This window comes from Python bivittatus, unplaced genomic scaffold, assembly GCF_059951505.1.
Source record: "Python bivittatus isolate LINGU-HERP-01145 unplaced genomic scaffold, Pbiv_v1 ctg000530_np1212, whole genome shotgun sequence".
In the NCBI taxonomy this organism is placed as follows: domain Eukaryota; kingdom Metazoa; phylum Chordata; class Lepidosauria; order Squamata; family Pythonidae; genus Python; species Python bivittatus.
In genome coordinates this window covers 6,500,266-6,527,730 of record NW_028277085.1, presented here as the reverse complement: position 1 = coordinate 6,527,730, position 27,465 = coordinate 6,500,266, and the positions used below count along the sequence as shown (strand labels likewise).

General features: G+C 45.8%; 2 protein-coding genes across 4 annotated transcripts in view; one reads left to right on the top strand and one right to left on the bottom strand.

Moving 5' to 3' along the window:
• Positions 1-22,477, bottom strand: part of RBPMS2 (RNA binding protein, mRNA processing factor 2) — a 30,846-nt gene extending 8,369 nt beyond the window's left edge. Inside the window, exons 1-6 of one of the 2 annotated variants that reach the window (XR_015797488.1) lie at positions 21,961-22,477; positions 4,829-4,906; positions 3,749-3,787; positions 2,793-2,855; positions 1,498-1,648; positions 332-480 (exon numbers count right to left, since the gene is read on the bottom strand). Coding sequence is in view for 1 of the 2 variants with exons in the window: in XM_088148494.1 (XP_088004620.1) it covers positions 332-480; positions 1,498-1,648; positions 2,793-2,855; positions 3,749-3,787; positions 4,829-4,906; positions 21,961-22,014 (534 nt within the window). In the remaining variant the exon portion in view is untranslated. The remainder of the gene's footprint in view (positions 1-331; positions 481-1,497; positions 1,649-2,792; positions 2,856-3,748; positions 3,788-4,828; positions 4,907-21,960) is intronic. The other variant, XM_088148494.1, reaches the window with a different exon arrangement.
• A 77-nt stretch (positions 22,478-22,554) lies between these two features.
• LOC148214787 (uncharacterized) lies at positions 22,555-27,179 on the top strand. Of its 2 annotated transcripts, none has more exons than XM_088148492.1 (2): positions 22,555-25,446; positions 26,123-27,179. In XM_088148492.1, the coding sequence occupies exon 1, from the start codon at positions 23,997-23,999 to the stop codon at positions 25,035-25,037; it is 1,041 nt and encodes a 346-aa protein (XP_088004618.1). In that variant the 5' UTR covers positions 22,555-23,996; the 3' UTR covers positions 25,038-25,446; positions 26,123-27,179. The 2 variants fall into 2 exon arrangements, with proteins under 2 accessions (XP_088004618.1, XP_088004619.1); XM_088148493.1 differs by having other exon boundaries at positions 25,787-27,179.
• Positions 27,180-27,465: the final 286 nt, after the last annotated feature.

The following is a 27,465-nucleotide window of genomic DNA, read 5'->3' as shown; positions in this document are numbered from 1 at the left end:
TGAGCCAAACAGAGTTTTCCTTTAGTGCTTAGAAGTTTCCTTAGCTAGCTTCTTCTAACCAACCAGCTTGAGAAGCAGAGGGGGATTACAGCCCAGTGTTTTTCTCAGATTCAAGACAGGCCTGGAGGACAGAAGCTTTCTGCATGAAGATGCATGCTATTTTGGTATAACAGGGGAGGGGTCTCTTGGGCAATCAACTCTCCACCCACTCGCTGAAATTCTCCAGCCTGGGAAGAAAACTCTGCGTGAAGTCGTTTTGAAGCATAGATGCTTTGTCCCTTGCAAGAGGGGGCTTAATGCAAAAAGGGGAAATGTTCAATTGGGAGCTCACCTGAGCGTGAAGGGCAGCAGCGGCGGCGGCGGCAGCTGGATACGTGAACGCAGCATGTGGAATGGCAGGGGTTAGCTCTGTGGTGTAGAGGGGGTAGGGAGCCCATGCCTCTGGAGATGCTGGAATCAGCGCAGCTCCAGTCAGATCATCTAGAAGTGGAGAAGCAACGGCAGGTCAGCAATCCTCCCATGTGGGAAGGAGGCAAGAAGGAAACATCCTATTGCACATGGGGGAGAAGCATGACAGGACAGATATGGTAAGGGCAACTGCAAGGTTGGGTGAGACATTTCTTGAGCCTGGGCACAACATTTTTGAAGGGCTATCTTGGTTTTTGAGAGCTACGGGAAGTTTAGCTGGTGATGTCACAGGATGGGTGAAACCAAAAATACTGACTTTGTTTGGGCAGGACGATAATTAGCATTGGGTGAAATTTGGAAAAGCGCTGGGAGCTAGAGGTTGTCTGCACGCGCTCTAACTGATGGAGAGGAACAAGAGATTAAGTGATTCATGCAGACATGTGCAACAACTCATCCCAAACCCAGGCTAACATCCCCACCCCAATTCTGCAAGAAGGGTCTCCCATCAAGCTGTGCTTGTGACCACCCTGTAAGAATAGTCCAGTTCAAGAAGATGCTGTTCAACCACCCTGTTCCTAAAAACCTCACAATCTAATTTTGAGATCTCACCACATCAGGAGACAGCCTGTTCCTTTGTTGCCTGGAGGCTACGCTCAACGTTCTTTAAGAGGCTCTCCCCCTAGACAGCACGAGGATGCCAAGGGGGTATGGCCAGCTTGGGCATGCTTTGCAGAGCTTCCTTTGTGTTTGAATCTTAAGCCTGTTTTAGGGCTGACACTACCCTATCACAGATTTCACTGTGTTCCAAGAGGACTCCAGTAGCCACATCCTAGGGACTGGGGAAGCGCATGTAACCCAAGGACTCAGATTCCTCTACAGATTCCTCTTCCATCCCACTTGCACCAAATACGGAAACTGAATTTAGGGTTGTTGCATGCATGTGAAAAAGTAATTCAAAAACGTCACAGTGGAAGACCCTAGGAATATGCACACTGATACTCTCACATGCCTTTCAGAGACATGCTTTCCCAGGAACACCCAACCCCAACCCCCCTTCTTCCTTATTAACTTTCCCTCCTAACTCCTCACAAGGGTCTCGTGCAATGAAGTGTGCGCCTAGGGCAGGGTGGAGGTTGGTGGGGTTTGGTGTGGCCATCAGCTTGCTCTTTGCCATCTTGGTGTTAGCCTTAGCAAACTCTAACCGCAGCGTCTGGGGATTCTCTGGGTCAAAGCGGATCCCCTGCAGCAGAAGGACAGAAGAGGAGGGTTACCAGAGTAGAAAGAAGTTGCATTAACTCATCCAGAAACAGATCGGCTGAAGTCTGGGATGCAGGTAAATGTGCAAAGATACCCCATCTACTGAAGACCCAAACTTGATTTAAGCTACCCGTCTGCTTCCTAAAGTTGTATTGGACAGCATGTCCACCCATTCTCTTCAGTCCCTGAAAGAAATTCCACCTCATGTAACTCTTTAAAAAAAAAACCAAAACTAAACATATAGGTGAATGATTGAATGAATAAGTGTACAAGCAATTATTTTTTAAAAAGCCAGCATCATGCTTGGAACCTGAAGCATGGATGAAAATGTGCATTTCTTAGAATTGCTCAGAATTCATTTTTTCCACTTTTTTCGGCTTAAACATCTATTAAGGCTCTATTCTGTGCTTTAAAATCCACCTAGCCCCCCCTCTCCCCAAAAAGCAAAGATTCAGACCCAAACCACTCAGGGACATCACTTGGATATGCCTGCTGTGTCCAAATTATTTCAGTAATATGGGTCTCACCCCACCCCCTGCATTGTCTGATTTCATTTTAGGGACACAGATATGCTCCTGGAGAAATCACCTTGCCTTCCAGCTACGGGGCAGTTCAGAATGCACCTCCCCTCGACTTTCAGTTTAATTTATGATACTCAAGTGAAAAGCTGCCGTGTGTTTGACTGCATATACAATCTCAGAGGTGATTTATCATCACTGCTGTAAAAAATTCCATGCTATCTTAAGCGCGTCTTAATTTTCCTGTAATGGAGGCTGACTTATTGAAATCATCCGGAACACTGCTTTGCCATCTTTTTAGTTTAGGAGTAAATGAAAAGATTTAGGACAACCTTCCCATTTGCTCCCAGCTGACACTGCTAGTCCCTGGGGGTGGCTGTGCCCAGTTGGTCCTTATCCGTTCTATTGCCCTGGGTTTATGACACACAGTCCATTAAGTAGCAGGAAAGGAAGATCTCTCCTATCTGTCAGGGGAACTAAGACATGAGCAGAAAGCATCTGGTCGCTCTGCCATCTGCACTGAACTGGGGCCATAGCACTCTGAGCCAAGTGATGAACGAAGTTCTGAAGTTTTGCGAGCACCAGTGCAACAAGAGTGTCAATACTCACATTCAAGGCATTCTTTGCAGCTTCTGCACCAGAACGGCTGTCGAAAGTAACAAAGCCTACCGGCTGGAAAGACAAATACTTTAAGCTACATGCGCGTACATATTCCTGACCAGATTGCAGACACAGAACTCAAAGGGTAGGGGGAAAAGATCCCCTATGTGCCCCACTAAGAGTACATCTACAGAGTACTTATTCATTCATCTCTGGAGAAGCTGTCAAATAGGCAGCCTCCTGAAAAATCTGGAGCCCCTTCTTCATACTTCTTCATCTCCACCTTGTTTCCATTCCAGCCACATGCTATTCCTTATAGCAACCACTCCATGCATTGTTACTTTTCCCCAACCAGGAGAAACAGACGTTCAAGCTTTGGGCCTATCTGGCTAAGGATTAAGCAGTATCATTGGCAGGGCCAGCCTTTCCCAGCCCAGGGTCCTCCAGAACAGATGAGTATTATTGGAATGGAAGAACACATCTGGGGGGCACTGAGTTGGCCAAGCCTGTTCTAGAACAATGCTAAAGGGCCTTCACCAAATCTGGTGCCAAAACAGAAGCTCTGGTAGATGGAGTATTTTGTTAGCAAGTAGAACAACCTTTCTTCTAGGACCCAAACACATCTCTAAGGATGGCTCTCTCATTGCAGAGGGGATGATCTAGGATGCTGTTTCCCAAACATGGCAATTTCCAGATGTGTAGACTTCAACTCCCAGAATTCCACAGCCAGCACAGCCATTGATGAGAATTCTGGAAGTTGAAGTCCACATATCTGGAGGTTGCCAAGGCTGGGAAACAATACCCTAGTTGGACAGCCTTTGGACAGGTGTTCTAGATTGCTTAACAGAAGCATCTGTTATAATCCAGCAGAAGATTCCCCTACTCCTTCCCTTATTAGGTCAACTGGCCCTCGATTTAAGCTGCACTGAATAACTGCCAGAACAGGAGGTAAGGAGAGGCGTTACCTGTTTTGATGTTAATTTGATCAGCGATCCTTCATATCCCTAGAGAGAGAGAGAGAGAGAGAGAGAGAGGAGTCAGTAAATTAGCTATCAGTTGCCTTAAAAAGGAAAATAAAGAATAGCAAGGTGGTTCTGTGCCCCTGAGCAGCACAAGATTCTTGTCTCGTGGAACAAATTAAACCAAGATGCAGTTACTATTCTGACAATATTCCCCCCCCCCCCCTTACTCTACACTGTCAACTATTGTGTTTTGCTAGTTGTAATACAACTGTGGGATCCTTGGTGCTCCTTGAGCTTGGCTGTTGGCTTCCAGACATTTCATTACCCAACTAGGTAACATCATTAGTGCTGATGATGGTAACATCACCACTAATGATGTAACTTAGTTGAGTAATGAAACGTCTGCAAGCCAACAACCAAGCTCAGAGAGCACCAAGGATTCCACAGTTCAACCATGAGCTACAGATATTCTCTCCTACTGTAATACAATTTTCAGACAAAGTGCCTTCCTATAAAAGGACAAAACATTGCTTAATCGATACACTAATGAATGAAGAACCACAGGTAATTGCTGCTTTATACTGAATCAGACCAGTGGGTGGATTTTGTTCTGCATCAGTTATGCCAGAGATGGAAAGCAAGCAACTCCAGACATTACTAACTAAAACTCCCAATGTTACCACTGTTATGCTCTCTGGGATTGATGGGAGTTGTAGTTTTGCAAATTCAGGAAGGCTACAGGTTCCTTATCCCTGGATTCTAGCAGGTTATGGAACCAGGGGTAGGTTGGGGGCCTTTCCCTTTCCCTACATAAGGTTTATGCATATGTGGGGCTTTAGTAAGCAGAGGCAACAGGGCTGTGTCCAATGGCATGGATAAGACTCAAGGCAGGAAATCCGAGTTTTGTAGAAACCTGGGACAATCTTAATCTAACAGATTTCCTGATGGGATTCTTTTCCAGCCTTCCTAGTGATATGTAGGATTCAACTTGGGACCTTCAGCATGCTGAGAAGATGCTCTACCACTGAACAAGAGGACATTCCCAATTAGACCCCAAGCATTTGCTTTTTCATTCCTGCTCACCTTGAATGGCCGGAAAAGGAGGTAAAGCTCTCGGGGCTTGATGTCCACAGGAAGACCGCTGACAAAAAGTGTCCGTACCTAGGAGAGAGGCAGCACCATCAAGCAGAGTTAGAGATCATTGGACATCACAGGTGCAATATGGCATTTCTGAGACTTTGAGGTCCTTCAGGCGTGGTCACCTGATGATCTGATGAATCCAGGAACAGGACTAGAATTCGGGGAAAGGTATTCTCCATTCATTTGGATACATATGTTCTTGTCTGAGTCACATGAAATTGGATACCATCTGACTCAGGGTCAAACTACACAATGTTAGATACGTAATAAGTATTTTTTAAAGAATTACACACCAAGATGACTCATTTTCATCAAGACCACAGCATGCAGAGAAGTTCATTTTATCTCAGCCTACCCCCACTAACAAAAATGGTCTCCCTACTCTCACAGGTAGCTTTAAGAGATATAAAAGCTTCTACTGGTACCAACAGAAACTTTTTTACTTGCAACATGAGTGGCTATTTAATCAAGATCACAACTGGAGAAAGAATCAAACTGCAGTCTTGATAAAAGGAAGATTTTCTCCTGTACCTAGATAAGGATTTTAAAAACCAACCTCCCTTATTTAACATAATCTGCTATTGGGGTCTCAGGTCTCACTCATGGAAGTAATCAATACCTTGTTACCACTGAGTTATCATTTTAGGTTCGCAGCACAGCAGAGGCCCTCTGACTGCTGATTGTGGGAGGCCATTTCCAGAATGACAGAAGATGATTTTGGATAAAGAGTCCTCAACCCAGAACACAAATATGTCCTATAGAAACAGGAATCATATCTCCAAGGCAGAATCCAGCTGGCTTTCAAAAACCAAGATCCAGTTTCAGAGTTTAGATCTTTAGTAGTTTTTATGTTTCTGAAATTACTTCCCAAGTTTTGGCCTCCTCAAAGACTGAAGTTATTTATAAACCTAGAACGCTGGCAGCTGCATTCTCTGGAATCACCGTGTTGTCCATTATTGTAAATATGATTTAGCCTCTGTCTTTCAGAATTTCAAGCAGGATTTTTTGGGGGCTCTATGGAGATCTCACAGACTGATCTATATACAGTACATACAAAGTAGAGGAGCTACTGCAGAGCTACAGCCTGGCTGATAACTGGCCTTAATTATCTGTATGTTTCAATTTGCAGCATTTCTATGATCCTCGTCACTGAGATTCCTCAACCCTCATTCAAATCACGTAGTACTAAAGGTTCCGCATTTCTTAATCCTCCAACTGCTTCAGAACTCTCACCATCACTCTTATGTTATACTGTTAAGCCAATTATGGACAGAGGTCTTCGGAAATTTTAGCTAAGAAAGCATAGCACAGACTCAGCATTTGCTGCAGAACCTAGGCAATGCCTTTGCTTCTGTAGAAAGTTGTTTTCTGGTGCCACATTCCCAGTTTAAGAATGAACAATTCAGCACAAAGAGACATTTCTTGCTGCCACATCCATCATCAGTGTTCCATCATCAGATGGGAAGCCCTCTCATCAGGTTCTTTGCAATAAGGATGTTTGGCCATAGGTACTCTTCATGACAACTTTGGCTATTTTGCTTCTGTTAGGCTAGTCCCAGCTAAGCTCAACCAACAGTATCTTGAGTTTAAACACAAGCACTTCTTTTTTTAACCATACAGAGCTAATTTTATTCTTTTTTGCAGTTCATAATTCATAATTTAGTTATATTTATTTCCTCAGAAGGAACAGATTATTTTTGAAAAACAATGGAACTGCGTGACTAGCACAAAATTTGTCCTAAACATGCTACAAAATCAGATGCTTAACAAACAGACTAATTTTCTATCCCAGCAACTGTTTCTTTATTAAGATTATATGTTAAAGTTGTTTGAAAACTGCTTGTTTTGTTTAGATTTTTTGCAAGGTTTTGCAAATGTTGTCACTTTTTGGAATGCTTCCGAGAGTCCTGTAACTGCACCACAAGTACCAGTTTAGGTTTTGGTCATACTTCATGTTGATTTAATTGCTGCACAATTAAAAATGACTGTTACTCAGTACAGGTAGCATTATCTGGTATCCTAATTCCAATTTATGACAAATCTGAGCATAACTCTCATAGAAATATTCTCTCTTCCACAGCCTGAGATGGCTGTTGGTCCTAGAATTAGCTTAGTTTCTACCTAGCCCTTGAAATATAAGTAGCAGAACTCGGACCATGCATTGTTCACATGGCTTTACTCAGAGGAGATGACAATCTTTTGGCCTGCCGGACAATCTGATGAAATCTTTGCTTTTAGGAATGCAATCAATTAATCAGTTTTGCTGCATTGAGAAATTAGGCACATCTTTTAAACGTCCAAACAACTTGCCAGTTCAGCTAACTTCTCCTGTAGACTTGGGAGAGCTGTCTTCTGGACCAAATGAAACATACACATATGCACACACATGCACAAATGTGGGGTCAAAAAGATTGTTGGAGCAGAATATGGTAGAGGCAAATAAAAATAGCAGAAATCTCGCTTTATTGACAAGCTCTTGATAGGGTGGGAACTTTGACTGAAACATGATGGCTATGTTCACCTGACACACTAGCCACAGTGTGTGTCTGAACTGTGAACAGTTAACTAAAATGTGGCTTGCCTTAACCCAATTCACATAACACTCAGATTAAAAAATGGTTTATTACTCTGTAGTTTGAGGCTTTGTGCAGGTGTAGCTGAGAGAATCAGGATGTTTCAGTTATGGATAGTTTAGGATCACAGCTGCTTAACAAGAGCCATACCATCCTCAGAACCTGGAAGGAGGCAAAAACAGCCCTCCATTTGGGCCTTGACTGGGGTAGAACATGAGTGTCCTCAAGTATGCCTGTCCTGAATGCAGCTAAGAGACTGCTGTTGATGTTCTCCCAAGCTTTTGTCAGGCTGATCTCAGGACATGAGACACAATGCAGCTGGAAGCACTTGACGCGAGCCAGAAGGAATGTTGAACTGCACCCGTCAACTTTAAATATCCAGACTTATAAGGCCCTGCACAGTATCAAAACATACACAGAGCTTGCAAAACAAAATTGTGGGAAGGAAAACACTTGGGTCTTAAAAAAAAAAACAAAGGTTGGCTGCTAACACCACGTTTCAAAATGGTTCGCCCTAGAGATCAACAGCTTCATTAAGCCCCATCTTTATATAGGGTTCATCTACTTGGCCAAAAAATCAAAAGAAGTTCTCTTGTAATATGAGGAACGTTGAAGGATTTGGAATGTGTTGATTAGATAACTTCTTCTCTGCTGGAGAACATGGATGAAGAATTATTTCTGAGAAAGATATTAAAAAGCATGTATTTTGAAAAAGACCAGTAAGGCTGGATTATATTGCTCTTTGGGATCTGAAATACTCTATCACACCCTTTTAATGTTTTTTCCCCCCAGTATACTTAATTATTCCTTCAGATGTTACATTCATCTGTACCAGAAAACTATTTTCTCCATCCTGGTTCTTAATGTTGAGCTTCCTACGTCATGACTTTGGAAGTACAAAACATTTCAAAAGCTAAAAATGAATCGTTAACAGTGAAGACTGCCAACGTACATCCTCAAATGTCAGCCCTATACTCTTCATGTTTTATAACTTCTGTAAAGCAGTATTAAGAGATGTTATTGATTCATTTTGTCCAGTCTATTGACTCTCAAGCAAAATTTTAGGGGAAGAAGCTTGCAAGACCCCATCAACTATATAACCTGGTCCACACATTGCACTCCAGTAGTAATGTGTGGCTGTGAGAGCTGGACCATAAAGAAGGCGGAGCGCCGAAGAATTGATGCCTTTGAACTGTGGTGCTGGAGAAGACTCTTAAGAGTTCCCTGGACTGCTAGGAGGTCAAACCAGTCAATCTTAAAGGAAATCAACCCTGATTGCTCATTGGAAGGATCGATAATGAAGCTCAAGCTCAGATACTTTGGTCACCTAATGCAAAGAGAGGACGCTTTGGGAAAGACCCTGATGCTGGGAAAGATGGAAGGCAAAAGAGAAGAGGACGGCAGAGGATGAGATGGTTAGATAGCATCACTGAAGCAATGAGCATGAAACTGAGCAAACTCAGGGAGGCAGTGAAGGACAGGAAGGCCTAGCGCGATATGGTTCATGGGGTCACGAAGAGTCGGACACAACTTAACGACTAAACAACAACAACAACACACATTGCACATAGCCATAACAGAATTAATCATGATTTACTGATAAAACTCACCCAAAATGCTAAGTCTTAAACCAAAGATGCATAATTTCCCTGCTTGTGGGTTGCACCAGGTTTAGTGCATGAGTCAAACCTGACCCTCATGGTAGAGCCATGAGCCAACCAAGAAGCAAATTTCAGGAGTTTTAAAGGTCACCAAGAAGTCCTGTTGTGGTATATAGGGTGCAGGCCAGGCAGCAGACTCTCTCACCGGCAACCCCTTTTTAATAGAATACTTTCTCCCAAGACACGGATGGCTTCAGTTCTGCTGCCACTTTGCATCCAGCAGGTGTTGGGCCCTTAGATTAGTTTAATTTAAAGGGTGGCCATGATGTTTATTGACTGTGACTGATATTATTGGAATTCTCTCTCTTGAGCTTTATACATTCATCTTGACTTTGTTGTATCTCACACATATTCTGCTGGGATTGGGGTAGGCTATCAATACTGCACGTAAATATGTGAGATAGATAGATAGATAGATAGATAGATAGATAGATAGATAGATAGATAGATAGATAGATAGATAGATAGATAGGGTTCCTTAAGCATCTCTAAGGCTTAAAGCCTTTTCATTTTGCTCAGAATAGGTACAAATCACAGCAAGTAAATAAGTAGCCAGTTTAGTCTAGTGGTGAAGGCTCCAGGCTAGAATCCAGGAGACGGGGAGTTCTAGTCCCACTTTAGGCATGAAAGCCGGCTGGGTGACTTTGGTTCAGTCCCTCTCTCTCAGCCCAACCCACCTCACAGGGTTATTGTTGTGGGGAAATAGGAGGAGGAAGGAGTATGAGGTATGTTCACTGACTTGAGTTATTAATAAAAATAATAAAGGTGGGATAAAAAATCTAAACCCCCACCCAAAACCTAGATTTCACTGAAATATTTAAAAAACCCTTCCTAACATTAAGATCTATACAATCATGGATCAGTCTACCTACAGAAATTGTGGATACTTCATTTCTGGAGGTTTTTAGGAAGAGCTGGACAGCCAACTCTCAAAGATAATTTGACAGGTGTTCCTGTACACTGCAGAGCGTTTGCCTAGATGTCCCTTGTAGTCCCTTTCAACCCCATAACTTTCTGATTATATTAGAGATGCAGATAGCTGCTAACAAACCAAGCCATTACTACTTTAGCATCGTTACAAAGAGCTAGCAGCTGCTGTGTCTTCTCCTCTCAAAAAAGCACGGGAATCAGTGTAAAAGGCCAGAGCTGAACGGCAGAGCACCTATTTCACATACAGTACTCATGATCTTGTTTCGGGACTGGTCAATGGTCTGGCTCAATTGCGACATTCTCCCTCCCACTGAACAACACCCTTGTGTTACAGCTGCAACATAAATTCACAGGCTGTTTGCAAAGAAAGAGGAGAAAGTTCACATGCAGCAAAAGGCTATCCATGGTTTTCCAGTGTAATTTAAGCAAAGTTTAAACACAGTCCATTAAATATGACATGAGAGGTGTTACATTTGATGAAGGGGGACAAAACCGTCTTCTCTGGAGGCTGAAAAACAGAAACAGGGAAGATGCTCAAAATTCAACAAGGAAGGTGAATTGTCATTGAGAAACCCTCCTCTGTTCTTTGCAGGTTTCAGTTCAGAAGAACATTAGGTTTATCCTGGTAGGTTTCAGGACTTGGAACTTGCTTTCTCTGAGCAGTTAAATTCCCAGTCACTGATAACAGTTATTAATAATACTCATAGGGCTTATGCAATTCTGTGCTTCGGTGCTGGAGTATGTCCTCTCCTGCTTTCAGGGTGAGGACCAGACCCAGGTACAGAGCAGATTTTAAGTGGGTATCCATGTCGGTTTCCCCTTCCAAGATGCAGCTGCTAACACAGAGGGGAAAATGAGCAAACTCTGCTTTCTGGCTTGCAACATCCCAACCTTTCTGAGCAGTCAAGCACAAACTACATGTTAACACATTTCATCAAAGAAGGGGAAGCTGAGTTCAGGGAGCCACTCCGAACAGAGGCACCTCCAGCGAGGTGAAGAATGCTTCACAAAACGGGTGTATTTTCCAGCTTAGAACCCCAGGCATGGAAGGACTCCAGCTGAGAGTAGAGGTGAAAATAGCAACACCACTGCTCACCACCCCTGGAATTACTAGGACAGGACCAACGGCTTCAAATGTTTCAGCCTGTTAATATTTCCTTCTCCTACAAGGAACAGGACATCAGTATCTGGCACCCGATGGGTGAGACAGCATATGTACCTCAACCCCTTGGAAAAATAACTCTGGATTCATGTCACAGTATCAACCATAAAGCAAAGTTGACGTTGACTTGATGGTTCATAATCATCTATTTGTTCGCCTTGGTGCTGCCCTTGAAGACCACCTGGAGCCTTCAGCTTGACCAGAAAGTAACAGCACCCATGCCTAGTGCTCAGTCGCAGGACTGCCACGCCACACTGCATGAACTCTACTGGCTACCAGGAGATTTATGAGCACAATTCAAAATGCAGGCTGCTACCTATGCAGCCATATATGGCTCAGGGCTGGGTATCTTAGGGACCACCAATTCCCAATAATTTCTGCCTGCCTGACCTGGACGACTAGGAGTTATGTCAGGAGGCAACCCCACAGCAGGGATTCGTCTTGAAATAGCTCCCCTCCTCTGGAACAGCTTGTTCCCTGAAGTGCCCACCCCCATGACCTTCTGAAAGCAGATGAAAACATGCCCCATTCTGGAGGGTCTTTGGGCATTAACCGTATACATCTGTGCCCTTTTCCATAACACTATCATTTTAGTCTTTTACTTCTGCTTTTTTAATTAATTTCATTCTGATCTTGTATACTACGCAGATTTGGTAAGCTGCCTAGAATCCAGGTGGTTTCAGATGGAGTAAGTAAGTAAGTAAATAAATAAATAAATAAATTTATTCTTGGGTGGAATAAATGGCAAAAATGGCTGGCAAAAGTAGCAACAGGGACTGCATTTTTTTTTTACTCAGAAATGCCCCACAATCTTACTGTCCTCAAACCAAAGAAGATTTCATAGATCTATACATCTGACTTTTCTGCAAAGGACATTCAAGGCAGCTGATACCATTAAAATTGCGTATCAAATTTTAAAAAATCACAAAAGGTCAAATATTTAAAGCAAAACAAACAGGACCTAAAATAGAGAATGTAATACAGCTGGCGTGTTAGTTTGATAAGCTAACTACTCCCTGACATTAAAACAACGATAGAAAAAAGACAGGGGAAGCCAGGTGAAACTGGAAACAGATGAAGCTGGACACCACCCTCCAAAACTCTCACCTTAATCCCAGATCACAGCTTAGACCAGTGCTTCTCAACCGTAGCAACTTTAAGATGCGTATTCCCAGAATTCCAGCGCCAGCAGGCTGAGAGTTGAAGTCCACACCTCTTCAAGTTGCTGAGGTTGAGAAATACTGTCCTAGACAATGGTGGACCTAGCCATCCATGGCTGATCTCAGAAAGCCAATCGGGTTTAGGCCTGGTTACTATTCAGATGGGAAACCTCCTAGTCTATAGGTTAGAGTGGGAAGATGGAAAAACACCCTAGAAGGCAGCAGGGCCCATCTTGCTGCCAAGAAAACTCCATGTTTGTGTCCATGAAGTCACCAGGCATTGAGTTCAATCTAAAGGAGAGCTCCCCTTAATACAGCATACCTACAGTATTATTGTAATACTTTGAAATCATGGGATGGAGCAAGCTACAGGCTTCCACTGTGTTTCTTTGTTTATTTTTATTTTTATTTCTTTATATAATACATTTCACAGTCACTTCTATGTTAAACAATCCTGTATCAGCGCAACTGAAAATTCCCATATATCCCAACATACATTCATGTTGTCATTCTTAAAACTGATAAAAGCCTGCCAGTGCTAATTCAACAATTTCCCACTGTTTTTTAAGCATGTGAATTTTATCAGAGACCTTGTCAAGCAGGACAAACAAATCTCACCGAAGCATTTTTCAAGCAAAAAATTATCCAGATATTTCCACTGGTGGGCTGTGATTGACTTTGCTGCTAAGAGCAGATAACCAATAAGTTTTTTGCTTCATAACTATGTATTCTTTCAACATAATATATGCAATAACCCTGCAGAGTTGGGGAGAATTCACTCTTTTGTTTGACTATTGGTATCAATTTGTTAAAGACCTCCCTCAAAATTTTGAGGCTTTATGACATTCCCTCCAATGTTGAAAAAAAGTCCTTTTTATTACCTCTCCAACATCTTGTAGGGAAGTTATGCATTACAGGGGAGATTTTTATAGTGGTTAAATGCCTATAAGATCTTAAGCTATAATTCCTACACTGAAGTGGAGAAGAATTTCCCAGACCCTCACAAGGGTCACCAAATTGCATCACCCAATAGCTTGTCTAAATCTGGCTCCCCAAACTGTTTCCAACTTAATGCAGAGATACCTATATTGATTTCAGACAAATATGAGTAACATTTTGATATAATATCTTTGGGTTGTGCAAAATTAACTTCTAAAAACTGGACCACAGGGAGCTGACAAGTTCCATTACCCTTTTTGTAAAAATGAAGTTAAAATTTTTGTTTTTTGCCTTCAAGTCAGGGTTGACTCCTGGGAACTTCCTGGACTGGTCCCTGCAGTTCACCTGACATTTTTAGAAGAGGTTTGCCCATGCCTCCTCCTTCCTAGGGCTGAGAGAGAGGGACTGGCCCAAGGTCACCCACTGGCTTTGTGCCTAAGGTGAGACTAGAACTGTCTGCAGTTTTCTAGCCTAATGCCTTTAACTACTACGCTAAACTGGCTCTCAAAAATTAGTTTACGGAGACCAAAAAGGCCACATTAGCTTACAGTCCAATTGTTCCCCTCTTTTGGAATGCTACTATGTGTTTATAAAAAAGTTCCTTAGTCTACATAGACCCTTCTTTTTCCACAATTTCAGGTGTGCTCTTCTAATTATAAAATCTTGTCCCCAGAGAGGGTACGTAGAAACGGCCAGTATAAGTCCCTAATACCTCTTCTTCCGCAAAAGGATCATAACTTGAGTAAATTCATTAATTTCTTCATCTGATAGAGATCTTTTTGGGGTCAGGTAAGGTTGTAAAATTTGCAAGCACTAAGGAAGGTATCTGGGGAAACACGGATATCCATGGGCACCTTGTTGCCAATCACAGTATTAAAGACACTAATCATAACAATTGATTTGGTTGGAAAAGAGTCAAAGAACAGAATGGCGTCTCCTCCTTTCTAGCAGCTGCATTCAGAAGGTGCCCTGCCCACCAGCACTAGGATGCAGTTCCACTTCAAGAATGCTGGAATTGCATTAGAGAATTTGCCAATTGAAGGCAGTGGGGAGAGCACGGTGCTCTTTTTAGCTCCTGCCTTCTCCATACATGGTCATCCTCTGTAGACAAGCTGAGAGGGAACAGAAGGAGAAGATTAAACATCTGCTTGCTTGTGCTTCGCTCCAAATTGCACTCTAGCTGGGCAAGATACTCAGTTGTTTGGGATATCTGGATGCCATTCAAATTGTCAGATGACATTTTTAGCATAGATTAGACTTACACCTCTGTTCAGAACTACATCTCAGCCTAGCAAATGTCACTTTTATTGCTGCCCTGCCACCCAGAGCATTCACCTTCACCAAGCTAAATGCTACAGAGAAAGCCCCCAAGCCCCCTAATTTTGGGAAGAACATTGTCAGTCTATGGACCTTAATGCATAAAAAGCAAATTTACATTAGAAGCTGGACAATAACTTATGTTTCTAGTTCCCTTTAATTTATATCAGCAGTAAGAGTAGATAGGTCTATAACACTATAGCCTAGCAAAATCCTAACTTCTGTGATCTGGTGGCCATGTCGGTTGGGTATTTGAAAGACACAGTCTGAACACGTCTGGAGCTGAGAACACCAGACTGAGGACCACCCATTAAACCAGATCACTAAAACAATCCTCTCCAACCCAGGCACCATTCAAGTATGTGGGCTTCAACTCTATGAATTCTCAGAAATGGCCATGTTGGCTGCACAATTCTGGGAGCCGAAGTTCAAGCATCAGAACAGTCCAGTCTGGGTTCCTGACTCCCATCCTAGTACTAGCCAGGCCTAGCTTCTAAGTTTAAACAAAGTTAACCAAATACTGCTATCTGCTGAGTTTTTCTACCTAAGATGGTTTTATTCCTCCTACTTTTCCCTCCAGTCTTCTCAACCATTCTTAACCAAGAAGATCCTATTATAAAATCAAATCTAAACACTTGGAGGGATGTTTCACTTGTTGCAAAGTTTGACCTTCCAGGTTGACAGTTCCAGGTAGGTCCAAGGGCACCTCTGTTTTACTTCCTTCACCAACCCGAGGGAGCAACAGTTAATCTGGTTAATGTTTTACCCTCAAGTTTTGTCCATCTGTTGCTGTCACTAAGACAAGGCAACAATAGGAGTGGACCCTGTCTTGCAAAGCACGGTTGCCATCCTCATTTTTCATGGCAAGAGAGCCGTAACGGATGCAGTTACTACCAAAATAAGACTGTAGGGCAACAACTCAAGGTTTTGAACAAGAGGGCTTGGCAATCACAAAGGCCTCTGCTCTTTTCAAGGAGGATAGAAACAGCCACATTTAAATCAAAGCTACATCTCGACTCTTCCAATGCTGTCTGTGAAAGGCCTCCTTTTACCTCAAGGAATCTCATACATTAGCAAATTAGGGCCTATACATGTGCTAAGCAATAATACAGCTTGTTGGGTTTTCATTTAGGTTTATGAGGATGCAAGAAGTGTGGTCTGAGGGCCAACATTCTCTTTGCAGACCCAGAGATCTCTGAATAGCCAGGGACAAGCATTCAGACCTGCTTTCTGCACATGGGAGATAGCTCAGGGGCAAATTGGATGCCCTGCCTTGCAGGTGTTCAACGTATCTACTTGATCCCTTAAAATCCCTGAAGAGGCTCCTCAAATGAATCCTACCCCTGCTTCAGAGTGTGGCCCTCAACGCCTGGTGTGGCCATCAAGCTGAGGGAAACTGCAACCCGTTGGTTTATAGCGTGGCATGATTCAGTTAGTTATCTAACTAACTAGCATGACATGATGCCTTAGCAGCAGCCATTTGATGCTGAGTCAATGAATCATGGTTTAGTATGACCACAGGCTTGGAATCAGCCAAATGTATGAATCTCTGAAAAGAAAATATTTTCTTAATTAAACATTTCCTTTCTGAACTCTAGGTTCTAGCAGCCTGACCAAACATATCACCTAAATTAAGATGCATACTTGGTTTTTTAAAATTACAATATCAAGGTTCCTTGCTTTTAAAAAATATTTTTAAAAATAAATTTTGGTTCAAAGAATTGTCCTCATCCCTTCAAAAGGTAGTGTAAGCCTTTTATACCTCCAAAAAGATGAGAGGAAAAAAAGTTATTGATTTCTTTATGAGGTTCCAGATACTTTCTGCCAACCCTCAAAAGTGTGAATCCAGTCATGAGAATTACTCCTTCAGCAAAGCAAGGCCTTCCTTCAGAGAGCAAATCCTTCAGACCAACAACTGATCCGAACTGCTGGGGTCACAAGAATTGTTTTCATGATTGCATGGAGGGGGTGTCTGAAACTGAAACTTTTTCTTGAGTTAACCCATCATAAAGTGCTTACAGAGCTGATCTGCTGGAGCTCCAGATGCAAGATAATCAACAGCCCCTGCCATTGCCACTCATGTCATCCAAAAGAATTCTGCACCTACCAACAGCTTGCCAAACTTGTTCAACAGCTGTAAAGGAAAGGAATATATTAACTGCTGCTGATGTGCACTAAGACTGCAGGTGTTGAGTACGTATCTTATTTACTCTCTGCTCTACTGCTGGCCTAAAAGCTGGCAAATCTGTGGTTTTCCAGACGTTGGGACTACAGCCCCTGTTAACATGACTACACTGTCTGGGACTCATATCCCACATAATCCAATTAGACCTAGAAAGTCTCAGGTTCCCCCATGTTGAATTTTTGAACTGAATGTTGAATGAATGACAGATGTGGTTACCCAATGTTGGATCCAATTCATGAGTTTGGTCCAATGCAATGTTTCTCAACCTCAGCAATGTTAAGATGGAGTTCAACTCCCAGAATTCCCCAGCCAACTTGCAGTTGACATTGACACATCTTAAATTTGCTGAGGTTGAGAAACGTTGGTCTAATGCATTTTGTTTGTGCAAAAGCAAGCGACAAAAAGGACATCAGTTAGCAGCACTGAAGCTATAAGATGAGCAACGGGGGATATTTTTCTACTGATCTTAAACCATTGCAAACCAGCCTTCCTATGGGGAAAATTTGCCTTTGGTGAAATAAGCCAAGTTTACACACACTCAGAGACAAAGTTCACACATTGCACAATTCGCTTGATCCTGGTTCATTGAACAAACCCCAGTTGGTTGGGTTCATACAACATACCAAGCCAAAACTCAACAAATATCATATTATCATGATCTGTGAACTCAGCTATAATATTTATGCTCCAGCAAAAGACAAGGCAGTCATCCAAGCCGAGGAGAACAATGCGCTTTTGCAGCTGGTAAAGTTTTAAGCGCTGAACAGGGGGTGCAACTTGATAACTCAAGGGCCATATCAGGCTGAAAACATCATATCTAGGACTGAAGTGGATATGGTGCCCAATTTTAGGTGTCAAGGTTTTTAAAGGGTGAGAATGTGCCTTAAAGTATCCATTTGGCTCCTTAAAACACATCCAAACATGAAAAAGGGGTCAAACTTTTTGATCCAACCTACTCTGGTAGGTCTGAAAGCTGCAACAGAGGTCCTGTGGGGTTCACAGGCAGTCTTCAATTGTTATCCCCAAGACAGAATTGGGATGTCCAGATAAACCTATTCCTTACATAAACTAACATCTTAAGAACGTAGTCTGGCCTACACTTCACCTGTTCCAAGCCATACATAAGTTTATGCCCTAAATATCATTTTACAGCTAAATAAATAAATACAGGGTCTCAATACTCCTTTGAGAAGATACTTTTCTACAATGAGGTTACCTCCTTCCTCCCTCCCCAGATTGTTCTGTTGTCAATTCCTGTACTTCCTGGGATAATGGAAAAAAACATTTAATCAGCCAAGTTCCTTGGAAGGATATAAATATCACACGGGGGCAACTACAGGACACCAAGAATGTGCTCTTTGGACAATAAACTTTTTATGGGCAAGTTTGATACTCTGCACCCCTTGGAAACAGTGGTGGTTATATATTGGGAGAGGGGAGGGGCTGTACCAAACCAGAGAAGCCCCAAAGTTACTTGATTTGGTCACACTAGACCAAGCACTCGGACCCTGGAAGACTAGGGAGCGTGCCTTTATTCCCCCTCGTAACTAAGAGCTCTGCTCTTTGTCTCCGGGAGACGTAAACACATTTGCTTCAGCCATATAGAGAACAGAGCGGGCCTATTTTGTCAAGAAACTTTATACATTGGCTGGATTCGCACATTTTGTTAAGCCATAAAGCCATGAGGCACTAGGGAGTCACACACTGTGCTAAACCATTGCTTGTGTTTATTTTGGGCTTAGTGTCTTTTTAAAAACCTGCTATTGCGGTTTGTCACTCAATTTATGGCTTACTGTATTGTGTGAATTCAGTCAAACAGTGGCTAAACAAATTATGGCTTATAATGTTGTTTCAAAACCTATCCGAGAATTACCAACCACTGTTAACATCAACATGCTAACATGGTATTTTAATCGGATGCTGCAACTCCAATAAGCCATGATTAAATACGTAGCAACTGGGTTCGCATATTGTAAATCACTACATTGAAAGGACCCATTTAACCATTCTTTAGTATACCCATTCTAGATAGGTTGGACTCCCATTCCCATAACCTTCATCCAGTATGATATGTTACTATGACAACTCAAATTACATCTGGAGGGGACCACTTAGGGAAGGCAATCTTACAGAATTTTGAACTCATCCTTCCTAGAATTATCAGTGTTACTAAAGACAAACTCAAAGGCCTCAGCCAACATAGGCAATGATGAAGACTGCTGTGGGTTGTGGTCCAACAGCACTGGGAGGGAGGGCCACCATCTCCTTGTGTCTGATCTTATCTGATGCTTGAATTAGTACCAAGATTAGCAATCAGTCCTTCTTTTTCACCAGAAGGTCTCCTGGAACTCAGAATACACACAGCAACTCAACTACATTCTTTCTCATCTACTACCATGATTTGGAGAAAGCACGTGTGATGTTGTGGTTAGGGTGTTGGATGAGGACCAAGGACACCCACATTCAGGTCCACCCTCAACTCTCTGGGTTGCTATGGAGACAGGAAGTAGTATTGTGTAGGCCAACTTGAACTCCTAGAAGCTAGCTAGAATTTCCCCAGAGATCCAGATGGCCCCCACCCTGTTAGCCTTTTGTAAAGGTCTGAAGACCTGGCTGTTCCCCCAGGCATTTGGGCTAGGAGGTTAGGTGAGCTCTGCTGATAACAGCTTTTTGTTTTGGGGGTTGTTTTAACCAAAGTGCCATGGATGATATACTGTTATGGTGGTTTTAATCTTGCAAATTCGATCCTTGTAATCTCCAGGTTGGGCTAAAAAATTCCAGTTTGAAATTCTGAAGAGCTGTTGCCATCACTAAAAGCAAATGTGACCTCACTTCTTATATTCCCTTTTCATTTGTTTTCTCAAATGTCCTGTCTGGGTATTTTTTAATGGAAACCTCTCAACTACTCACATCAACCCTAGAAGCAGAATTATTAACAGGATTAGAACTGCCCACAGAAAGATTATTCTGGAGCCAAATGAAAATCACACTCTGCTTTTATCAGTATAGCTCAAAGTGGAAACATATTGTTGTTAAACATTTTAGTGTGTAACTAATTTGCGAAATGTGCCTCATGTAGTGGAATTTATTTAAGGTGGTGATTTTTTTCTTCTCCCAAATAAAGTTTGCTTCGGCTTTGCTATCTCTTCAGAGAAGCATGCAAGTCTCAGAAGTGCGCTCCCTTAATTTTAGGATTGTTTACCAGAATGCTGATGTTGCTCCAGTGAATTTTCCATTTGCAAAGCAAAATCGTGTACTCGGGATCTCATAGAAATTAAAGCACACCTAAATGAGCTGAATTTACTTTCAGATAGTCTGTGCTGGGTGAGATTAAGGGCACGCGTTCTTTTCTCCGACTGCAAGCAACAAAGAAATACGCTGGCAAACCTTTACTTATCCCGTTCCTGTCTTTATGCGCAGCCAGACTGTCTAAATTAGATGCAGCATTCACACTCACATTGACCACAATCCAATGTTCAGATAGTCTATCACAATAAAAAAAAAGAAAAAAAAGAACTTCAAGTCTTTTTTTAATCAGTATGCCCTGCAGCGAAAGTTATTCAGAATTTCTGTGCATTCAAATTGAAGATTCACGGAATGATTGCAGGATATTTACTGTAGGTTTAAAGGAACACCTTGCAAACAGCTTGACAGTGGCCTGTTGAACTACAGGCAGAAGAGCTGTTTCTTCCTCCTAGCACAAACACATAAAACCAGGACACGGAAGGCATCAGAAACAGCCTGAATGAACAGTGCACGGTAGCCTCTCCCAGAATATTAACCCTGGAACATCTTTACTCATAAACAGCAGCGCAATACAGCCTTTCAGTTATCATTGCAATAAGAGTAAGTCTCAGGTCTGGTATTACTGAACCAAGCGTTCCCCCGTAAGGGAGCATTGGAGAATCGTATTTTAAGGGTATTTCTCATATACCATAAAGAACGGGAGGTCCAAACAAAGCATTCCCAGAAGTTTAATTCCATTTCGGCCGTAGGCCTATTAGGAATTCTCCATTCGTTAAGGAGTTGGATCAGGATCTGAGCCCGGGGGTCGCCATTCTGCACCAGCAATGCCACACGCCTGTTTTTCAGAGGGCCGGGAGGAGAAACAAGGAACCCAAGGCTGTGCTTGCCGAAACAGAGGTCTGTTCAGTCCTAGGAACAGGACCTTGTTTTATTCAGGCACTAACTAATAATAAGAATAACCAACACTATACGTTGAGTAGGTCTGGCAACTTCATGAGATCTGTGGAGAGAAACCAAATGGCTACAGCCCTCTTTATAAAGGGTGCCTGATACGATTAAAAGTATTTATCTGATCTATGAGAGATCCTGGATGGAGGAGAAATCAGCGGCCCCCCATTGCTCTGACGCCGGTCTGGCAGCCGCCGCAGCTACTCAACCTCTCGAGTTCAGCTGCCTCGGACGTCTGACCAGGTTCTGGCGTTTGCAGGGCTGCATTCGGACCCGAGGGCACCAGAAGAATCAAGACACCTCCAGCTTTCGAAAAGTGGAAAGCAACGAAGCGCCCTCGCCCTCTTCCCCAACAACGCTGCAGCACGTCCAACAAGCCCCAGAGATTAAACTCTAAACCACCGACATATCCGTGCAAAATTTGGCCCCGAAGGCGGTGCCCGAAGGCAGCAGAACAGGGGAGGACGCCGCGGGCCACGTCTGGAGAAAGACCCTCCGCTTCGGGCGGCCGCGCTCCCTTCGATCGCGGCAGCAGCCAGAGGCGGAACGAGAGAAGCATCCGGAGGGCAGAGCTCCGCCGGACGAGGCGGCGGCCTCCATATTGGCCCCTCGCCTCGCCTCGCCTCGCCTCGCCAAGCCCCCGGGGCACGGGGAGGAAGCGAGCCGGCCACCGGCGCGCGGGCCTGCAAAGGCGGGGCCGGGGACGCGCCGTCGCCGCCCGGGCAGGAGGGCAGCCCCGAGGCGAGCCCCACAGCCTCGGCCAGCCAGACCAACCTCCCCTTTCCTCGCGGGCGACCCGGAGGACCCGCGGGCGGCGGCGCCAGTTGCCCGGCGCCCTGGGCGGCAGCACGGCCCCGGGCTCCCAGGAGAGCTCCGCGCAAGCTGGGGCGCCGGGCGCTCGCCGCCGGCCTGGCTCGGCCCCGCTTCCCCGAGGGGGCGCCCGGCAAGCCTTACCTCCTCCTCGAGGCTGCTGGGGCTGTGCTCGTTCTCCTTGGCCAGGCTGCTCATGGTGGGCGCGGAGGGCGGCCGGGCGCGGCGCGGGGCGGGTGAGGCTCGCGCGCGCCGCTCCGGGGAGGCTGCCTCGCCTGGCGGGCTGCGGGCTCCTGCGGGCGCCTTCCCTGCTCGCTCGCGTCCTCGGCTCCGGGGCGGAGAGCAGAGGGGCCGCGGGGCGGCTGCTGCGGCTGCTGCGGCTGCGGCTGCTGGACGGTGCCGGTGCTGCCGCCGCCGCCGCCGCGGGGCGAGGTGAGGCAGGTGGTGGGGCGGGGGCGGGGGCGGGGGGCTGCGGGGCCCCGAGGTGCGCGAGTGCGGTGCAGGTGGGGAGGGGGAAGAGCGGCTTATTGGACGCGCCCCGGGCTCACATCCAGCTGGCCGCCGCTGCCGGCCAATGAGCGGCCACGGGGGCCAACGAGCTGCAGCTGCTGCCGGGCCCGCCAGCCGCGCTCTCCGGCTCGGCTGCTCGAGTGCACGCGCCCAGGGGGAGCGCCCGGGCCGGGGTGGGGCCGAGCCGGCGGGCCGGCCCCTCGCCCTGCATCACGGTCTCCAGGGGAACTCGCCGGCCAATCCCCGCCTCCGCTGCAAACTTTCGGCGGCCTCGACGGACGGGCGTCGCGTCTTGCTCGCTCGTTCGCGCTCTCCCTCCCTGAAACTTTTTAAACTTTGATGAACTCGCCTGCGGGAGCTTCCTTAAAGGGCTCGCGCGCTTTTCTCTCGCTAACACGGGGATTCCGGGGGAACCCACCGGGCTGGGCCCGCTGCCGCGCCCTCCCGACGAAAGGGGCCCCAGGGCGGGGAAGGGGGGCGGCCCCCTTTTTGTCGTGTAGCAGGGTAGCAAAGCGCCGCCCGCGCTCTCCAAGAGACCCCTCTGGCTACAGAAAAGGCCTGGTTTGGGCGGGGGGGGGGGCTTGGAGGGTAACTTTCCCTCCCTTTCCTCTGGCTCCTGGCCGCGCTCCCCGGCAGAACGAGGCGGAAAGAGCGGGTCTTCTGAACTCGACGGCTGCGTTCTCCCGACACGCTGAGCCACCGACCACATTTTAGCCGTGTTCGCCGTGTGCAGATTCAGCCCCCGGGTTGGTTTATAAGTCATTGTGTCGCGCAAACCCAGAGAATTGGGTAAACTGAATCAGCGGGGAAACGCATCGTGGGAATGCGGCCCTGGAGAGATGGAAGATACTGCGCGCCCCCGCTCCATCATTGCATTCCTATAGTTATTTGAGGGGGGTTGGCTTACACATTATAGCTGAATTAAAAAGAAACGAGCGAGCTTGCGGAAAAATTAATTTACGGGACAGCGGCAGGACCAGCGCTAGAAAAACAAGCTTGCGACTGGGAGAGAATATGAAATATATTTCGTTATTCATCCGCTTGTTAGCCGAAATCCCTCCCTCCCCAGAAGTGCGCTTTATTTCTTTGATGTTCTCTACTCGCCCCGTTTCCGCTATCGGGGAGCGGTTTAGTCACGTCCTCTCGGCGGCCTCCGCAGAGCCGGGTCCCGTGTTTGCACCTCCTGTCCCCCATCGGGGTCTTCCTCTCGTCTGTCTCGACTCCCGTTGCCTTCATGAACAGTCCTCATCGTTTTCTTGGCAGCGATGAAGTACTCCGCCGTGGTCTTCTTTCCGAATATTTTTTCGACTCCCTCGTGGGTTTCCCTCGTGGTCTCCCATCCAAGCGCTAACCAGCTTTTGGCTTTTTCAGCTAAGCCACGGTCAACTTGATGAAAGCTGTTCTCAGAATCTCTGTTTTTGTAGGATTGCAGCCTTCGTCGATTTTATTCCGTTTCCTTTGCCATCTCGATACCACCCTTGGAGCGAACAGCATCACGCATCTTCTAGCAAGGCGGTTGATTTGAGGGCTGGGTTCACACAACCCTGCGTTGCTTTGTTTCCGCCGTAGCTTTTGGTGAGACTCAGCCAATTGTAGTTTGTAAATTACGGGTTTGGGCTTAAGGTATTGGGCGAACTCTGCCAGTTGTGGTTTAACTGTAGCTTAGCGTGATGTCTGAACTCAACCATGTAACGAACCCCCGTTTATCGAGGGAGCTGGAGAATCGGGGGCCAGGGGCCGCTGGGCAAGGGAACGACGGGGCCCTGAAGAAGGAATTCCGGGTGCCCGAAAAGGACCAAAGTTTGTCCCTCCCCTGGAGCTTCAGCGGCGTGAGGAAGGGGCTCGGGAAGCGTTTCCCGAAAGGGGATATTCCAAATCCGTTTGGGCGATCCGTCAACAGCTCTGGCCGGACTGTAACGTTGAAAACTGCGACGGGGAGGGAGCCTCCCCGTCGGATCGCTTCTTCGCGCGAAAGCCGACCCGGCACGGCTTCCGCAGAGATCGCGGGGTTCATCGGTTGCAGGGAAACCCCGAGGGGTTCTCCGGCCCTAAAAGGTCGGCCAATGTGGGGTGCGTCGTCCCCCGACACCTCTCGCTCTGTAATACTGATGCACCTCGGATCATCCGCTCGCTTTACACCCCGCAAGGAGGGCGCCGCCGGGGGCGATGGGGGCTGCTGCCTGTTGCCCCACTCGCGAGCAGCTTCCTTTCTGGCTAATTCCGAGCGTGGCTTCCTAGTGGGAAGGGAAAAGGCTCTCCACACATGCTCAGGAGCACGGTCGCCCTCGCAGATTGCGGGGATAAACCGGATCCGAGGAAAAGCGGCGCCTTTGCAAAGCCAGACCTCGCCTGCACCGGGATGGGGGTCAGGGAAGAGCCCCGGCTGTCTTGCAAAGGGGAGGCCGTTAGTTTGTATCTTTGCTTCAAAGGCGGCGGCGGCGGCCGCCCTTGTTTGGGTTCCGGGGCAAAGAATTTGGAGGCGATCGGGCGGTCCCGGTACACGCGTTCGCCCGGAGCCAAGTTCTTTGTTGTGTGTGTTTGCGCGTGTAAGGGAGACTTATGATTTCCTTATTTACATTTTTTTTAAAACCGGTCCAAATATATCCGCTCGATTCTTTAGTCCGCATTTTTCGTCGATCAGAAATGTTTTATCTCGGAAACCCAGCCAGGCGAAAGCAAAGCGAAGGACAGAGCGGGGTGTCGCGGCGTAAAAGCTCCCGAACGGTTTTCCCCTCGCTCTTCTGAGCCGAGAAAGTTACAAGAAAAATCTCTCTTCTTCCCTCCCCGTTCGGGTGCCTCTTTTCATGCAGAAAGGCGTCGAGGAATTGATCTGGATCTCGACCCGTCTGAAGGAAGGAACAAATCTCAGACACCTTTCCGCCCTTGGAATGTCTCCCTTCTCCACCCCGTGTAAGGAGCGTCGTGTGAAGCGAGTGACAGGCAGGAGGCAGCGATTCTCCAAGCCAAGCGGGTCGAGGTTGAGGGCGCCGCCGCCGCTTCCCTTCTCCCTTTGCTTTGGGCTGGCTCTTCGCACTCCGACGTACAGCACAAGGAGCACCCTTGCAACCTTCGTAGGACCCCGTCGCAACACCTTCCGAGTTTATCCGCCCCACCTCCGAGGTTAGCCTTAGGAGCCAAGCAAGGATGGGGGGAGTTGTGTAATTTTTTTTAATTTTTTTTTTTTTTGGTCTAGCTTATGGTGAATCATGGGGCGGGGGGGGGGGAGTCTGGGTGCTAAATTTCATTTCCTGGGTGTGCAGAGGTTCCTTTGTGGAGGAAGCAAATGCCTGATCTCCTCTTTCTCCAACTTGGTGCCCCTTCAGGTGTGGATGACAACTGGCTGGGGCTGGGAATTCTGGAGATGGTAATCCAGCAAAAATGCTCCCTGCGGAAAGAACAAATCTGGGCTCATTGACAGATTTGTCCCAAAGCAAGGGAACTATTCGCTTATGTCTTCTAGGGCATAACAGACCTTGAAGTGCCTTCAATTCACCCCACTGAACAATACTGCCGGGCTCACCCAGACCTAAACTAGCAGGAAAAATGGTGTTTATCGCAAGGAACAGGTCGGGGTGGGGGGGGGAGGATTTAGTTCCTTTGCATAGGCTGGAAAGTCTGCTTAACCAGGAGCACTTCCTCAGATGTTCACAAGACACAGTGAAGCGTGGGTGCGCATTTACACAAATACACTGAAGAATAATAAGAGCAACAATAATACACACCCAGTAATAATACACACACCACACATTTAAAACAAAAATCAACTTAATATTTATTCCTAATGTTTCATTCATAGTCCCATTCTGAGTTTGGTCCTCATCCGATGAAATGAGATATAGCTCTTGAAAGCTTCTGCCTTTTAATAACATTTGTCAACTGGAAAAGGTGTGACCTTCTGGTGGTTCAGCCCCCCCTCCCTTTGAGCAGCAACACCAGAAGAATCCCCTTCGGCCGGCCAGGAGCTTGGTCCGAGTCCCTGAGGAAACCGAAGCTGAGGAGCATCGAGAACTGGTCTGGCAGGAGGACAGCCAGGGAGGTGGCCCATCGTCCACACAAATGAACCAGGCCAATCAGGAGCAGCGGGAAGACATCGCCTACGTTGGGATGGAGAGGGAACATCACAAATTTGCAGAGAGGAAAAGGCGAGGGCCCCAAAGGGAAGAGGAAATGTCAGTGGTCCAAAAGGTTCCCTGAGAAGGAAGATGTGGAAAAAACGGACGAGATTCCCACGTCACATTAAGTGATAATTTATTCAAGCATGGTTTGCCGACTATCGACTGAGCCCAATCGCATGCCCATTTAGTGCCATCTGTAAATAGGTTTTAATGGGTTGGATGTTTTTTTCTTTTGTTCCCTGCCAGCGTTTCATTGGAGAGTTGAGCAGCCATATAAACGTGATTAATACAGGTAAATCAACACATAAACCCAGGCATTGCTGATGCAAAAGAAGATCTGCCAGCCGGCAGCCCAACATTTTGTGGTTTGGCTTTTGTGGTGTTTATCCTTCTTTCTTTCACAGAAGAATGCACAAGCGTTTATTATTGACCATGAGAAGGAAAAAAACACCCCTTCCAATTCCATACTGAAACAAAACATTGTTTGTGCTCCGCCGTTTCTAGATTTACTGGGTTGATGCAGCGCACAAGACCATATTGTGGCTTGTGGGACTTTGGTTGAGGGGGATTCCGTGGTTCATGGCTGCTGGGAGACACATGGAATAGGATGATCAGCCTCCAATATATGCTAAAAAAAATTGCTGCTGCACATCCTACTTTTAGAAAATGTCATCAAGGAAAAGGTTCCCTAAATTAGAAGCTGGTTATTTTAAAAAAGCAATAAATGTATTACGCTTACGAGTTCTGTTTACAAAATGCAGAATTAGGGTTAAATGCTACTCAATAAGTCAAGGGTCAGATGTACGGACCTTTTTTTTTTTTTAGTAGAGCAATTTCCTGTTAATCACTATTACTGCCTTAAGCGGATCTAAGATTAGTGGCTTGATAACTATGCAAATGTGTTAAAGGGGATCCGTGGGTAGGAGGGACTGGATTGGGGTAGACTGCTCTACTTCACCTCCCCTGATTAAGCAACCTTCCTGGATTCATTACATTTGATTTTAAAAAGATTCTAGTCCCTCCC

Coding starts and splice junctions, on each gene's coding strand:
- LOC148214787 (XM_088148492.1), top strand. CDS start 23,997: ATGTCTGAACTCAACCATGTAACGAACCCCCGTTTATCGAGGGAGCTG.